Source organism: Natrix helvetica, assembly GCF_964273705.1.
Source record: "Natrix helvetica genome assembly, chromosome: 2".
Taxonomy (NCBI): Eukaryota; Metazoa; Chordata; class Lepidosauria; order Squamata; family Natricidae; genus Natrix; species Natrix helvetica.
The window spans coordinates 243,056,268-243,073,250 of NC_138552.1; the positions used below are offsets into that span (position 1 = coordinate 243,056,268).

At 35.0% G+C, this 16,983-nt stretch overlaps 1 protein-coding gene across 4 annotated transcripts in view; it reads left to right on the plus strand.

Moving 5' to 3' along the window:
* Positions 1–5,614: 5,614 nt before the first annotated feature.
* Positions 5,615–16,983, plus strand: part of ESRRG (estrogen related receptor gamma) — a 195,346-nt gene continuing 183,977 nt past the window's right edge. Inside the window, exons 1-2 of one of the 4 annotated variants that reach the window (XM_081942198.1) lie at positions 5,615–5,820; positions 13,227–13,303. In XM_081942198.1, the coding sequence (XP_081798324.1) occupies positions 13,230–13,303 (74 nt within the window). In that variant the 5' untranslated portion in view covers positions 5,615–5,820; positions 13,227–13,229. The remainder of the gene's footprint in view (positions 5,821–13,226; positions 13,304–16,983) is intronic. The other 3 variants (XM_081942197.1, XM_081942200.1, XM_081942199.1) reach the window with 3 other exon arrangements.

The following is a 16,983-nucleotide window of genomic DNA, read 5'->3' on the forward strand; positions in this document are numbered from 1 at the left end:
ATTTCTATGGCTTTGGAGGGACGTTGAGCAAGTTTGTATGTATGTCTTTGTGTATGTGTGCATACATTGTCGCTTCAGGCCATGATATCCTAGGGCAGTATAACAAGCAATTCGTGTCAACTCACAGTAAAGATTATTGGTGTTTTCACAGGGGAAATATTTGCACTCCATCTTCTTTCTATTTTTAGTGCCTTGAGCTTCCAGTTAGGTAGGAAGCTCTGGAGGGAAAAGGGAATGACAGCCCTGTAATCTTGCCCCACAATTGGTCAGGTTTACAGTTCTCATCTTATTTCAGATTAGAAGTTTATGTGAGGTAACTTTTTTTTTATTTCTGTATGAACTTGTGTTTTCATCTAAACTACTTGTCTGTCTGTCTGTCTCTCTCTGTATCTATCTATCTATCATCTATCATCTATCTATCTATCTATCTATCTATCTATCTATCATCTATCTATCATCATCTATCTATCTGTCATCTATCTATCTATCATCTATCATCTATCTATCTATCTATCATCTATCTATCTATCTATCTATCTATCTATCTATCTATCATCATCTATCTATCTATCTATCTATCTATAATCTATCTATTCTGCTTTCCCTTTGAATATATTTCCTTTAAAGAAAGCAAGGCAAATGGAAGAATGTAGTCACTCTATTTAGAAGCATCACAAGCCCAATAACGAGTTGTAATTTACTGTGGGAAAGAAAGCAATATGCATTTTTTGCCACAGAATTGTTGTTTATCATAATAATCTTTCTAGTGAAAAGCCTAATTTGTTCTTTCTCCACGAATATTTTAAATATGATTACCATAATATCAGAGACTGAGATAGTCCAAAATGCAGTGCTGACCTTGAGTGTACTTTTCGATTTAACATGTGGTCCTTTAACATTCAGGAAACAACTTGCCTCAATTCACTTATTAATAGATAATTTGAAAACGTTCTCTTGTTCTGTGATATATGCCTGCGCCATTCAGATTCTTGAAATCTTTCACTATTCCATGGAACAGCATTACCAATGTAAATAGGTGTAAGATTTTTCACAATATCTAGTGGGAAAACTCCATAACTAAAGTGAGCTGCTCCCTTGGCCCTCCACTAGTTTACGATTTAATTTTTACTGACATTCCACCTCGTATTATTAGCTCCACAAAATGAAAGTGAAATAATCCCATATTAATTAAAGAGTGATTGAATTCCCTCAATCATCTTTGCCTTGGCTTATTTAGACAGTAACACCATGTGGCTCTCCAAGGAAAACATGTGCCAGAAGAGTTTCATAAAGAGGGAGAGAGTATGGGTTTTGTATTATACTTAAAACCTTTTCCCATTTAGACTTTCTATAAAATATAATAGCAAAGATTTTAAGGGGAGCCATATATAGATTCTGCACTGTACAATTTAAACAGAGGTTGCTAGTTCTGAAGAATCACTGATGCAGGATACTTGTGATTCATTCACTGTACTGTATTGATAGGATAAAATTATTGTGATGTTATTTTGGAGAAACTTTGTGATTTTGATCTAAAAGGATAAAAAGACTGTATGGAGAATTACATGCATATGTATGCATATGTATGCTTATGTATTGCTTATACCGAAAAGCAGTTTTGAGTGTTGTGGTTTGTCTAAAATTCAGGCAAGGTGGTCATTACTTCTGCTAAATATAAATGAAAGCAGCAGATGGTTCTAAAGTAGTAATCTACTACCATTTACTGAAGAGTAGGCTAGCATGAAAAGAAATTCAAAGAGTAAGCTTGTCACTTCCTCTGTGTGTGTGTGTGTGTGTGTGTGTGTGTGTGTGTGTGTGTAGGAAGTATATTGTAACCAGTGGTATGCTGTACATTCTGAAGGAAACGTGGTTTTCTAACAAACATTTCACTCAACTTCTTCTTTAAAAAGCTAGCACAATATATACTTGCAAATAAATGAATACAGGATTTAGATACATGTTGGGCGTTTATAAAGAAGCACATAAGCCCTTTGTTATTCAGAAATAGTATTTTTAAAATACCATTCTCTGCCATGTTGCCATCTAGCTCTATCATACTTAAAGTTAGCTGTAACAACTGTGTTATTCTGATTAATGTCATATAATCAAAACTCCATTTAATAATATTTTTTCCAAATATAATTAAAAAGATAGGATTAGCTGGTATAAAAAGACTATAATATCCTTTGGGGATACAAGCATCAATAAAACTATATATTTACCTCATAATAGATACAAAATTCACTTTCCTGCTTAAAGATGCAGTGTATCTTACATGAGCATACTAATAAAAATAGAGGAGATGTGAAGATATAGGCTCCATTCAGGATACTTACTGACTTATTTCAACTTCCCAGGCCTGATTCCATAACTACAGGCTTTTGGGGTGAGATTTTATATTGCAATCTCTGTCAAAGAGCAAAGAAGAAAAGGAGAATGCATGCACTACTGTGTTGTATTTTCCGTAACCTAGAGATTATGAAATAAGCATTCACCTTGATTTTATTTTCACAAGTCTTTCCTCCTCAAGCATTCTTTGAGAGGGAAAAAAGGGAGCTGTAATAATAGATTCTACCTTGCCTCATTTATTTTCTCTTTTAATAAAATAACTGAACTGTAACCAGCATACCCAAGTTAAAGAATGCTGTTGAAATTCCAGGCCCAGGTCTACTAGAGGTGACATTTTAAGTCTCAGGGGAGAAGCCCAATTGCCTTTCATGAATGCATAAATTATAATACTATGATTGTGGTCCCCTAAGCTGCACTACCATCAGCGAAGATCCATGTCTGTAAGGTGTCTGGCCGAAAGATAGCAATAGTTAATTTGGTGACAGGGGAGAGACAAAATGATATGGATGAGCAAAAGGACTGTGGACAAGGAAAGCTGAGCTGTGAGGGATGGAAAGCACAAAACAAAACAGCAGTTTAAAGACTATTCACAGCCGATTGTAATAAACACATGAGGTAAATTTTGTATTTCTCATTTCAGTTTAATAAGTATGATATCATATTGTGGTATATATTGCTTATGAGGATATTTTTTCATGTGAAAACCAACGTCTCTCTCTCTCTGTGTGTGTGTGTGTGTGTGTGTGTATGTGTGTGTGTGTATATATATATATATATATATATATATATATATATATATATATATATATATATATATATATATATATATATATATATATATATATATATATAAAGTTTATGATGTTTATGGCATGTAATTAATATGAAGACAAACAGTATCCATTTTACAAAGTCATTTTTTTCCATTAAATGCTTCAAATGATGTTCAAGATGCTTCATTTATAAAGCATGGAGAGACTTGCTTAATATATCTGTAGCAGGATTTTGTCTCACTGCTCAGAATCAAAATTTACATCTTAATTAGATCTCCGTACGTAGCAAAAATGCTGCTGGTAATAAAACATTTTATTACCTGTTTTTCTATTAATAGTGGATACTCTAGTTTTGCTATGTGTATTTCTGACCCCCCCCCCCCCAATACTTGCATTTTCTACATGTATGAAAAGCAGTCTATGAACTGTCCATAGGATAAAGATCTCACAGGCTACAAAGCTCAACAAAACAAACAGAAGCAAACATGTCCTGTGCTTTTACAAATACTTTTTTTTCTTTTCTGTCATTTCACTTTGGTGCAAGCCATCAAATAGATTTGGAGACAGCTGTTGTATTCCCATTTGTGAATGTCATTATTGTAGTTAGAAGAGGTGCACAGATTAGTTTTGATCAAAAAAATATGTTATTTTCATCATAGAGTGCGTTACGGGGGGGGGAGAGAGAGAGAGAGAGAGAGAGAGAGAGAGAGAGAGAGAGAGAGAGAGATTGGATCAATTCAGTTGAATTAGTGACAAGAAGTATTTTCCAGGATTAAAATAATTATTTCATCACCAGATATGAGAGAATATTTTTATAAATATAAAAGAACCTTTAGAATAATTATACTATATTAACATGTTTAATTATTAATGACACTTTCAGGACACGGGTTCTTCCCCCATTCCTTCATTTTTGCAGATTCTTAGAAAATGGGTAGTGTTGGCCCAGAGTCTGATATACAATGATTTACATCAGTAGTGTATTCAGAGAAGAAAGTCATCAGCTCTGGCATAAGGCAGGCAGAAGTAAGGAATTAGAAGGTTGGGTAATTTTGCAGGCGGAATGTAAATCATGTTACATATTTACATCCATGTTGATCCTTGATTTGTGTGTGCGTGTGGGCATGCTTGTAAATGTCTACAATTAAGACAATCAAATTAAGCCTGTAAGATTTCAAAGATTACAGACCAATTTGATACAGACTTATTCAAAATTTTATAGTCTTGACTTTTAGTGGCACTTCTGTCAAAGCTACACTATTGAATATTAACATTGCTGAAAAGTCTTACCTACTGCATTCCTGAAAGTAATTTTCTTTGAAATCAGTGAGGTTCACATTAAAGACAGTTAATACCCAAAGAATTAATTGTTCAAATTATAGCGGGTCTATTATTATTTCAATTAAAAACATACCCATTGTATCTAGTATGTTTATATGCTATGGGTCCACATCCACCCACCAGTTTGTACCTGCATGCATTGCACCTATTTCTGTGTTTGCTTTCAAACATTAATTTCTCTCAAGTTCTTTTATCACACTTTTTCTTAAAAAAAAGGTGCTGAAATACAAGCACTGCTAATGTTATGTTTATAAAGGTCAGCAATGTAAACTTATTTAGATTCCTCAAACTGATATTCAGAAAGGTGAAACAGAATGTAAGTGAATTACGGGTGGGGGGGGGGGACACAAAAATTAACGGTCCGATTTTAGTCATGCTTCCTTAAATCAATAGACAAGCAAGTCAGACCTGTTTATGAAGAAATATGCCCGGGAGCTACCTGCGACGTATGCAGGCTTCCTCAGAAGGAAGTGCAACCAAGTTCGGGGAAGCGGGGGGGGGGGAGGGTCGGATTTGTTCTACCTGTCTCTCGTCTTTCCAAGTAATAGTCTACTTGCCGAGTGAACCCGGACGGATAGAGTGGTTAAAACAGACCATCCCGAGTTGGCCCCGCACAACACACCCCACGCACACATGCAGGAGACAGAAGAAGACGGGGGAGGGGAGGAGGAAGAGAAGAGCAGTACAAAATTATACCTTCTGGCGATATCTTCTTTTTTAAAAAAACCCAAGGCTGCACACCTTCCTGCCCAACCGTAGTTTAAGAAACGAGAACACCGGTCGATTAAAGAGTTAAAGCCCCCCCCCCCCCCGTTAAGAGTTGAAAGCGCGCCTGGGTTGCTTTGCAAACCACTTTTTTAAGGCGCTGCGTCTTTTAGGTCTGCGGCGCGTTCTCAGTTGTCGCTTTCCCTTTCTCTCCCTCTCTCCCCACTTCCCTCCCTCCCCCCCGCACCGCTTCGCCTGCTCTGTCCCCTTCCAGTCCCCTCCGCCCGTCTGTACCTGTCGAGCGGCGCTCAATCTGTGCAGCCTCTGCTCTTGCCGGCGCTGATTGGCCGACGCCCTACCAATCGCGTTTCTGTCTGGGCCAGAGGGAATGCATATGTAAAGCCCTACTTCATATTTATAAGCTCCAATCGGGGCTTTAAGTCCTTGATTAGGAGCGTGTGAGCTTTTGGTCCCAACTGGCTGTGCCCATAGGCTTGTCACCAGGAGAACATTTGTGTTAATTGCACTGTGCCTGTGTCAAGGAAACTTTGATTTATAGCTGGGGTGCACAAATAATGGTTGCCGAGCGCACATGGATTCGGTAGAACTTTGCCTTCCTGAATCTTTTTCCTTGCACTACGAAGAAGAGTAGGTACCTACCATTCTTCTTATACCCCCCGCTTCCCGCTTTCCTTTCTTATCCCCCCCCCGCACTTTTTCCTTCTTCCTAATGGTGGGGAGGGAAGTAATAATAACAAATATCTGAAAAGCCGCTTTCAGGTAATGCCTCCTAGCGTCTTGCGTGCGTGAGTAGAGCGGTATGTGTTCGTCTTGTCTCTTTTGTGCTGTGCTTTATCTGTTAATTCAGCAAGTGGAGGAATTGTGGTGGTGGTTGTTTTCTCTCTCTCGACAATGTTACCTTTTGAGCGGGGAGCGGCGTGGCTGTCAGTAAAACAGCTGTGCGAGTGACAGTCATTTCTTATTCAGGTACTAAGAATAGGCACTTGGCTTGGCCCAAAGACAGAGTGAATTGTTTCAGCAGATCTCTCAGAAAGATACATTTCCTTCCCTTCTCCTGCCTGCTCCTCCTGAAATGAGTGGAAGAAAGCTACGGTCTAAAACAAGATTTAGATAATCTTTTGATCTTTCCTCTTTCTGAGATTTCTTGCCAAGCCCGGTGGGGAGTGGGGGACCAGCTCAAGAGTTTAATCCCACTTTAAGGATAGTGCTCTGTAATTAAGGTTTAATGTAAGGCTCCAGTCATTTACTGACAAATAGGTCCATTAAGTAGCAAAGGTAGGGGTGTCTGTGTTTGTCTGTGCATGTGTGCATGTGTGCATGTGTGCATGTGCTACTTCCTCAGCCAACCTGAGCTTTGTTTGCTTTTGACTGGAATTTAAAAACAGTGATTATTCTTTTTTAATGCAGCGTTATCCAGTGAAATATTTTATATAAATAAAAATACATTTGGGCTATATAGCACATTTAATATTATTGACTGCATGCATTTTCTCTGAGCTCTGAACAAATAAACCGAAGGGGAAGAAGGTTTCCAAACCAGTGTATCGCTTCACAACTTTGAAAGCCTGCAAACTTAATTTTGGTCTTTAAAAACCTGAGGCGGCAGGAGCTGGCAAGGGGCTCAGCCTAAGACCGAATGCATACTATGACAATACTAAAATACACTCAATACTGTGTATTTTAGATATATGGTTACTAGCTGCCATTAGTGTCTGCATGTTAGATTGGTGAGTTACAATTAAATTTCGGGGGGGGGGGGTTGTAAAAAGAGTCTTGAACATTGGCATGTGATATAGATTAATAAAAAAAAGTATGCCAATGGGTGCTATAATGTTTGGATACGTGGAAGGGGAGGGAGAGAAAGGATTCCTTATTCACCTGCAGAAGAATGTAGATAAATTATGTTAGAATAGTAATTGAAATGCAGTTTGTCGATCAGTCTGTTGATGTACAGTGTGATTTAAAATGTCTTAATTTGTGGCTAAGTGCAGTTGTCACAGTTCCAACTTGCAATGGCTAGCTTTTTTCTGTGGAGAAGGTGAGAGAGGAAGAGAGAGATTCCAAAGTTAGGAAGATGCTCTTTTTTCAAAGACCTTTCTTGATTTTTTGTTCTTAGAGCTAATTTGAATGATTAATTTTGATAAGCTTCTTAAAGTAGAGGCATTTAAATGAAATCAGAGCATATGCCTTTTTAGCTCTGGTGGAAAGGTCTTATTATTCTCCCACTTTGCCACAATTAGCTCTCTACTTCCATTTCTCCCTGACTGCCTCCGCCCCCCCCCAATTAAAAGTCTTCCGGATTGATCTGTGGTTCATTGGGTAGGTAGAGCTATCTAGTGCCCAGGAGCACAGCCCTTTCTCTCTGTCTGTATCTCAATTAATCAACCACAGAGTCTTACTTGCTATTAATATTGCTGGTAATTGTACTTTGGCTTTGTGGTATATTGTACAAACTAAACTATGAATTAAGTCAAAAGAATGAAATAAAGAAGCTGAATATTTCTAGAGTTGGAGCTTTATTGTATGTGCATATGCAGGGGTGTGTGTCTGTGTGTTAGAGTACTTACAGAATGTGGAGTGATAAAAAGACAGTATGGTTTGAATTCTAGGTAGCCCACGTTGAAGAATGAAAACCTTAAAGCCATCTGTCAACCTCGCGTTTTCTTTTTTTTTAATAAAAGAGAGTAAATGCAAATAATAGTTAAAAAGAGAATGGAAGAGATATATGTGCAGATGTATGCATATGTATGTGACTTTAAATACTATAAATGAAACTGCCATCATGGCACAAAATCTCATCTAACCTCTGATTAAAATGTAACGTTGGCTAAAGGCTTCTAGTGCAGACTTAATTTTACTGTTTTAACAGTTGTCACAGCTGTTGGAAGAAGGAAAGGCAATTGAAACACTCAAAAAAGGGCAGGGGGAGGACCTCATTTAGTACATTTAAACATGATCTCTGAATGCCAAGCATACAAAAGCAAATAGGCTTGTGACTTCAGTTATATTCTCTGTATTGTGCACATTATCTTTTCCTCTGATCCTTTCATTAATTTGAGATCAATCTCTATCACACTACAAAAGTGCAACAGTTCTAAAATGAAACAAAGCAAATGTGAATGTCATAAAGCAATTAATTTTAAAGATAAGCAAAGAAATCAGCTTAATAGTAAAGAAGATAAAATATCCAGATGCCAACAAACTTCAGATGGTTTTAGTGAACCCTGATGTCACAATTGAAAAGACAAAAGATGCTTTAGAGTCATGGAATCGAAAACTGTGCAAAGATTTTGGCACATTTAGTTTTAAAAATGGTATTAATTTGAGAGCTGCTGTATAGGTTTTTTTCTTGCTTTATTAACATTATTTAAATAGATATTAAAGGTTATTTATTTTTGTTTTAATTTCCTTTCCTTTGCTGCATTGATCTTAAAATTTGATCAAGAAAGGTGAACAATATTTGGTACAGAGGAGGCAGGGTAATTAAGTGAAGAGAAAGTTAAAACTGTTTGGTCACCTCTCCTGACATAAGATCTCTCTATCTAATATAGCTGACATAATTTCTGCCTATCTGTGTTAATACAATATGTAACTCTTATGCAGGAAAAATATTTTAAAAGTCATTGTCTTTAAATCTAAATATGTATTGTTATTGTGTAAGATATTAGCATGGCTGCTGTCTAAATGAGTTTTTTTGGAGGGCTTTTCAAAATGGATCCTTATACATCTACTTAAATACGTAGACCTTGTTATAGACTCACTGTGAAACTTCCAACTTTGGATTTCTGTTTTTCATACACATTTTCTTTAAAATTTTGCAGCTGACAAAGTGCAAAAGCTGATGCTGAAATATCTGACAGCTTTTTCATTTGCTAGGCCTGACCTTTTTTTTTTTTCCAAAGTGGTGGTTGTTCATTTTAATGTGTTTATGGTTCTTTTCTTTTATTTACTGAGCCTAGTCTGTTCCAGCAGTAATTAACCTGTGTTATTAGCAAAGCCCTTGTGGATATTCATTAATTCTCTTGAATGGATGATCATTTTCCTTCACTGTTATATCTTCCCTTCCCCCGACATACTATCCTGCTTTAATTTTTTTTTAAAGATTTTTTTTAAAGTACTTAATTTGGAAAATTGTTAAATTGATGCTTTTGGAAAAAAACAGTAATAAAAACAGCAGTCTTGAATAGTTGTGTGAAAGTATGTCAGACAAGAAGGAAGATCTCAATACATTTTTTAAAAAAATAATGCAATCAGTATAAGGTGATTTTTTTTTCTTCCTGTCATTTCTTTATTTTGTGACCATTGCAAGCTAAGAGATGAATTTTATTCTTTTCATCTGATCTGAAGTTACTCTGAACAGCAGTTTGCACACTGAAAGAAATATATATATATTAAGCCTTCAGGAAAATAATGCTTCCGCTTAGACTGCTGAGGACAGATAAGGACTGCCTCATTAGCCAAACCTCACTTTTGCAATTATTTAAAAACACATGGAACTGTACATCAAACATAGAAGATAACTTGCTTGTGATTATCTTTGTAATTCTTGAAGCCACTTCTCAAAAGCGAGCCTAATTGTGTTACATTCTAATAACACAAGGTTTGGTTTGGTTTGTGTTGTTTAAATAACAGCATACAAATAGCTTGGCAAATGTCCTGGTATTGAACATTTCTGATGCACAGTGACCTTTGTCTTGGTGCAAAAACAAATAGAAATGAACAGCACTAATATTTATTGACAGCCTTAAATGAATGCCCTCTTATGAATATTGTTAGCCTATTACCAATCAGCAAAAATGCTGAATGTTAAGAAATTTAAAGTAAACTGGATACGCTCCTGTAGAAGCTTAAAACAACTTGGTTATTTTCCATATAGTTTGGATTTTGCTTTATCACATGCACACTAAAGAAAAAAAATAAAATAAAATATTGGTCTCTGTCTAGTTCCTCTCTAGCCCTAGCAAGCTCTCAAGAGGAAATCTATGATTATGCTAGGCTGGTTCGGTTTTTATCTCTTTTACATTCATTGGCCTTGTATTAAATTGTCATTGTCCTAGAGCACATGAGAGAGAGGAAAATGAATTGCACTTCTTGACATTCTCTGACAGTGAAATATTTAACTTCTCTGTCTCCAATCATACTCATATGTACATATTTGATAGCGCTGGAATGACAACCAGCAATCCCTGTTAGTCTGACATCCCCATTTTACAAGTTTGCCATCGTTTGGGAACCAATTCTCCTTCTGTCTCCCTTTAATACCAGTTTTACTTGGCTGAGGCATATCAGCATCTATTTAAATTGATATAAAACAATTCCACATTTTATCGCAACTGATAATGGTTGCATAAGCAAGTGGCTACTTGCTTTATGCATGTTCCACTGTTATATCTGTTTGTCTATATTTGTGTGTTATAAACAGTGTGTGTGTGCAAACATTTTTGAAACTTTTTTTCCTTAAAAAAATAAACTCTGTAAGAACAGTGTAGATATTAGATTGCCCTGATTCTGTCTTTTTTTTTTTCCAATTGCTGGTGCATTCTTTTAGATAGGTAATCCAGATGCTGTTATTTTCGCATTTATTTCATACAACAAAGTTTAGGATATTTATCTTTGCACTTTTTAGATATAATAAAAGGTGTTACTCTTCCAACGTGCAATTTGTTTAATATTAGAAACATTGGTCTAAAGGGAAATTGAAAATTCATTTTTAACAAGCATTTGTTAATATTCTGATACATACAACTTTTACTGTTTTCATATTATAAATTTATTTATTTTTAAGTGTAAGATTTTGCTTGCATTCCTCCAAATTGTAAAGTGTAATTAAAATTAAACTATAAAATTATAATTTTTTTACTGTATGCCCAACTTTAAATACTTCATTAAAGAGAAAGAAAAAAATTAGGTTCTAAAACACCAAATTCACAATTAAACTTTATAGTAGGAAATAAGAGCTCAAGATGTTAAATGAACCTGATTTGTTCAAATAATATGCAGACCGTATAGCATATATTGTAACACTGCTTCCATTCTAATTGGATATAGGTGAAACAGCTATCCTCTGTTGTTTAAACATAGGCTTATTTCTATAACTTATTTTAATTTCCTAAAATAATTTTTTTGCCTAGAGTTTGCTTTTACTATTGTTACTTAGAATTTCTGCTTTATTTTGTTGCTAATTATTTTTGAATGTGTATGTGCTTATATACCAGAGATAGAAAATACATGTGTATGTGTGATTGTAATGCACACATACACACCACACACATGCATCTTGTGTGATTGGAGATATATAAAACCTCTACATTATGGCTTTCTCCTTTAATTGCAGTTCTGCCATAAGACATCTATAGAATTGGATTTTTAATTGTCTTTCACTGAAGTTTGTATTGAAAATTATGTCTTGAACAGGAAAATATACTAGTTTGCTAATCTGTTCACTTATTTTCATGTGCAGATAAAGCTTTACACACACACACACACACACACACACACACACACACACACACGGCAAAACTGATCCTTTATTGTACTATGATGGCTTTGAATGTCAAGTTTCAGGTTTTTCAAATCATGCACAAATAATTTTCCCACAAATAATTTATTAATACAGATATTATTACTGCACAATTATGCATGTTTGCTTATGAAGTTTAAATTGTGGTAGCAATTTATGGCAACTTATTCGAAGGGATCCTAATCAAAATATATGAGATTAAGTAATTGTAAAACTAATGTTTGTTTTTTATCCAAGCTGAATTTGTACAATACATTCATCAAACTGAAGATTAATCTAAAAGATTGACTTTTTGTAAGCATAAATACTTGGAAATTATATGAACATTGACCCAAATTGTTTATTATATAAGATGCTGTGTTTGTATAAGGAGAACATTGATCAGGAATGTCTCTGAAGCCCGTAAAGGAAGGGCACAAACAGATGGGCAACGATCAACATCCCACATATAGTATGGGATAATTCTTCCACCTGTGTAGTAGATTTTTTTGGATGCAAGCCACTGAAATAAATGAAACGTTCATTGTTGACCCTGCCCCTCTTGAAGGAAATGGGAAAACAAAATCTAGGTAGATGTTTGTCAGGATATAGTCCATTTGTATTTGTTTGCAAGCTGCTATCTCACTTATTCTTCTGTGTCTTTTCAAGTTTAGAGTGAGACAGAAAGGCACATCTCCTTTTCATCATTTTGATTGGAACTACATGCCATACGTAATGTGTTTTGGCAGCACTTACCTAGCCAAAGAAAACAAATTAATATTAGCCATGCTGTGGGGCATCCGAAGTATCACAGATATGTCAATTTAGCTTTGCTCTCTCATACGACTTTTCCTTAAACAGCTGGTTGAACTGTCGCAAGATGATGTAAAGGGCTACAAAGGGAGTTTTAATAGGTGTGATCAGTGATTGAAGGCTGTGGCTAGTTAAAATCAGAACACATTGCCAATGCTTGTTTTCAGCCTTCATTATATATATAGACTCAGAACCTAGAAAACCTCTATTTATACCTGATCTTTAAAAAGTCAGATCTAGAGACAGTAAGAAATAATGAGAAAAGCTACATGGAATAAAGTTGACTGACTTCTAGGCAACAATTAAATTTCTTTTTGCATACAGATGCAAGTGAATAAGGAAAGTAAGGTGTGTTGGGTCATGGGATTTTGTTCCTTTCTTTCCTCATAATTGTTCACCAAAAATAGTATTGAAGACCAATTCTTACTCTCTTCTAAAATCTGTGGTGTTTAAAATGTTTTATAAGAGTTTTATACCATTTGGTACGTCCAGAAATTAGAAAAATAATATATCATGGATGACATAGCATGTTCAATCTGCTCTTTAAAAATGTGCCACGCATAAAATATCAGAAAGCAAGCACTGACTTTTCTGTTTGTATATACAATTGCCTATTTTGTTTATTTCCAATACATTTCCACTTTTTTGTAATATCTTGGGACATGCTGTAGGTTTTAGCTTGATTTGTAAGTTAAAGGCTCTCTTTTTTTCTTAAATATTCCCAGGTGATGTCAGATGAAAAGGGTATTATGGCTGAAATATACACCAGAGGAATTCATTTTGGCAAGCCTGGTCCATGTAGGTTAGTGAATCAACAAATAAATAAATTGTTTTGCTTTTTGTTTACTTTAAGTTGAGCAAAGACAGAAAAAAAGGAAAAGATAAGAAAATGAATTTTGCAAACGATATCATATTTATATCACTATGCAGATAAATGTAATAAATTCTGTATAAAATTTGCATGGAGACAGATATTTTCCAACTTAGCATATTAATAATTCTTTTCATTATGAAGTATTTATTTTATCAACTTACAACTTTTATTCTTATTAACACTTTCATAGCAGATGTATGGTCCGCAGGTATGAAATGGCCTAAGGTACACTTTTTAAAATATTTCCCCAAAATCTGTAGAAATGGGAGATGAGATTTTTAGCATCAAAAAGATATGAATTAGGCACTGTATGGTTATATCACTGAATGATTTCTACTTAAGAAGTAGGTCAAGTTAGCAAGAGCTAACACCCACTGTTAGTGATTTACATTAATATGAGTGACACCTGCCCCATCAATCATAGGGACCATAGTTTCACAGATGGAGAAACAACAATCAGGTGAATTACACAGCAGAGCACACTTGGCTTAATTCATCTCATTGTTTTCTTACCAATCTAGATAATGGTTTGTTCTGCTCCTGAGACTTAAGTCACAAGATTGAGTTCTGCTCAGGTGGGATCATGTCCCAGACTTTAATCTGAAAAAAATCCTCCTTCAGAGGAATTGGAGATAAAGTAGTTCCTCCATTCTCTTTGGCATTTGGTGGAATAATGACTGTAGAATAAGCTGCATCAGAACCTTGAATCAAATGTGTCAATTGTGACACATTCAGAACAAAATTGATCAGTTGCTTAAGATGCCGCAAAACATTTAAAAAAAAAATTAAAAGGTAATAACACAAACGGCGAACTTCGAACAGTGTTGATATGTATCCATTATAGGAAAATCTATTAAATCTCAAGTACAACTCTGGCTCCATTCATGCCTCTTTTGATCCACCTCTATTCTAATGTCAGTGGTCCTCATTATATAAATATATATTTCTCCCTGGCTGTAGTTTGAGAATAGTTGGGGATACTGTACAGATTCTTCATATTTTTCTGATTCTAATATCAAACAGCAAACCTGTAGCATGTTGAAATCAGTCAGCAGTTCTTCCAAGATACAGCTTGTGTTTGATTGTGTGTAAATACAGTTAGTTAGCTGGGTTTATCTGATAGCCTGGCAGAAAGAGAGAGAAACAGGACAATCTGTTTTCAGTAACTGTGCTGTTCATACACCTGATAAGATTGAGAGTACTTTCGACTGCTGATACGTTTTAAATAAGAAAAAAATAATCACTTCCACAGGCACCAGCTTATCAGAAATGGAGCAAAATGCCAACACTTTTACATTAGCAAAAGCGAACGTTTTAAACAACTTATGACTTGCCCCTTTATTTAAATTGAATAGAAGGTTACTTGTAAGTATACAGTTATGAACCAGAGAACTTATTACCTATTTTAAACTGCAAATTATATTGGGAAAGAAGCATTTTTGCAACAATAAGAACTGTTTGGAAGTAGAATAACTATTTCAAATAGTCTTCAGAACATTTTAGAACCTTTGTCTCTTGCATCCTGTTCTGTGCATATCCATATTGATAGGGAGCATTAAGTTCATAATTCCAAATTTCACTATTGTGTTTTAATATATGAGATATGAAGTTCAATTCAGATCAGTATCTGATGTAAACTGCTGAATATCCACAACAGTTCTGCATTTTAAGGAAAAATAAAGCAGAAATATCATCTTATTTAGATTAATTTTAGTGGAGACAATAAAATATATCCTAGTGTTTTTTTTTAAAAAAAGACATACAATTTTTTAAAAAAATGAAACTGAATGCATTATCTTTTTTAAAAAAATACTTTTGACTCACTTTCCATGGTAGAATAATAAAAGCATAATATTTATCATGTTTTGCTTCTGACTTAGATATCTTTTAGATACTATGGTAGTTTGAGACTGTTGTAACATTGTATTTTTAACTGTTAAATTTCTTCTCAATCATGCAGATAAATTTGGTGTATTCGGTTGATAAATTGGAGAGCAAACCACAATAGATTGATTTGGAATTTTTATTGATTACCCTCCATAAAATCACTGTTACCCATTTATGTCAGTAACTTCCTTGTTCTGTACCTCTAAATGAGACAGGAACTTTGAGAACAAAATGTTGACATGTTGATTAAGCACCTATACTTGTCTAGTTTCAGCATGCTTTTTCAATGCACAGGTTCATTTTTGCAATTTAAGGCATTTAAAGAAAAATATTCAGTTAGATTTATGAAATTTTAGCTAAAAATCACTGGTTTCATTTGACTGTAAAGTAATTTGATTACTTGAGGCGAACTTCATGCTTTCGAGCTATCGCTCAAAGAAAGAAAGGCTTCATTCTGTGAAGATGTCAACTGTAAATATAAAAATGCATCACTGAAAATACAGTGGTTTAAGATTCAAACAGAAATAAAATTCTCTGCCTGGGGAAAATAGTGCCATGAAAAATAAAAGAGAAGTCTTTTCTTCTGTTAAAGCGTTTGGAAATAGTGAGTTAAAGCAATAAGACCCACCACATTTTTTTCAGACACACCGAATAACAGAATAACAGAGTTGGAAAAGAAATTGGAGGACTTCTAGCCCAACCCACTGCTCATGTAGGGAACCTTATATCATTTCAGACAAATGATTATCTAGTCTCTTCTTAAAAACCTCCAGTGTTGGACGACCCAAAACTTCTGGAGGCAAGTCGTTCCACTGATTAATTGTTCTAGCCATCAGGAAATTTCTCCTTAGTTCTAGAGAAAACTGTAGAGAAAACAATATTCTATAAATCCACATATACTTCATTCCCAGTGAAGCATATAGTATGTAACTAAGCAACCTCAGATTGTATACAATTTGATTGATTGATTAAAAAATGTTTTAGCATTCCTGGATTTTTCCCCTGGAATTAGGTATTATGTAGGATTGTGAATTCAGATCCAAGTAATATAGTTAGATTTTAAACATAGTCAATTTGAGATCACAACAGACATTTTGAAGACTGCTCAATTTTTTTTCTTTTTTCTGCTAAGTTTTTAAAAAGTATTTTTGTCTTGATTTCACACTAGGAATTAGCATTCCGTTCTCCTGCAGTTCAGAAGGAATATATTGCATTAACTCCAATACAGATTACAGGATTGCATTTACAGCAGTCATAAATGCCATATTTAGTTCTTACTTTGTGGATTGATTTCAAGTTTTAAAGGTGTGGGGACTCCAACAGTCAGTTGTCAAGTTCTGAACTCGGTCACATCACAAAAATGAACTGCTGTGGAAGTAAGTGAGATACAATCAGCTCTTCATTAAAGCAGAAAGCTTGTTATGCAGCCATCTTCAAAACAGTATATCTCTAAATAAATTCTTGGCTCCATTTGGAAGAGTTCAATAGCAGTATACTGTACGGTAGGGCTGAGACTAAGTTATAATACCGATTTTTCAGGGAGAGGAGCCTTGGACCAGTTTTGCGTGTCTCTGTTTAAAACTGGGAAGCACAGGCATTTGCAAAACCAGAAGGCTATAGCCAGCCGGTGCTTTATTAAGGTTATTGATTATAGTGTGCCATATTGATTATGATTGAACATTATAATGTACATTTATAATATATGGATAGAACTCTGAGAG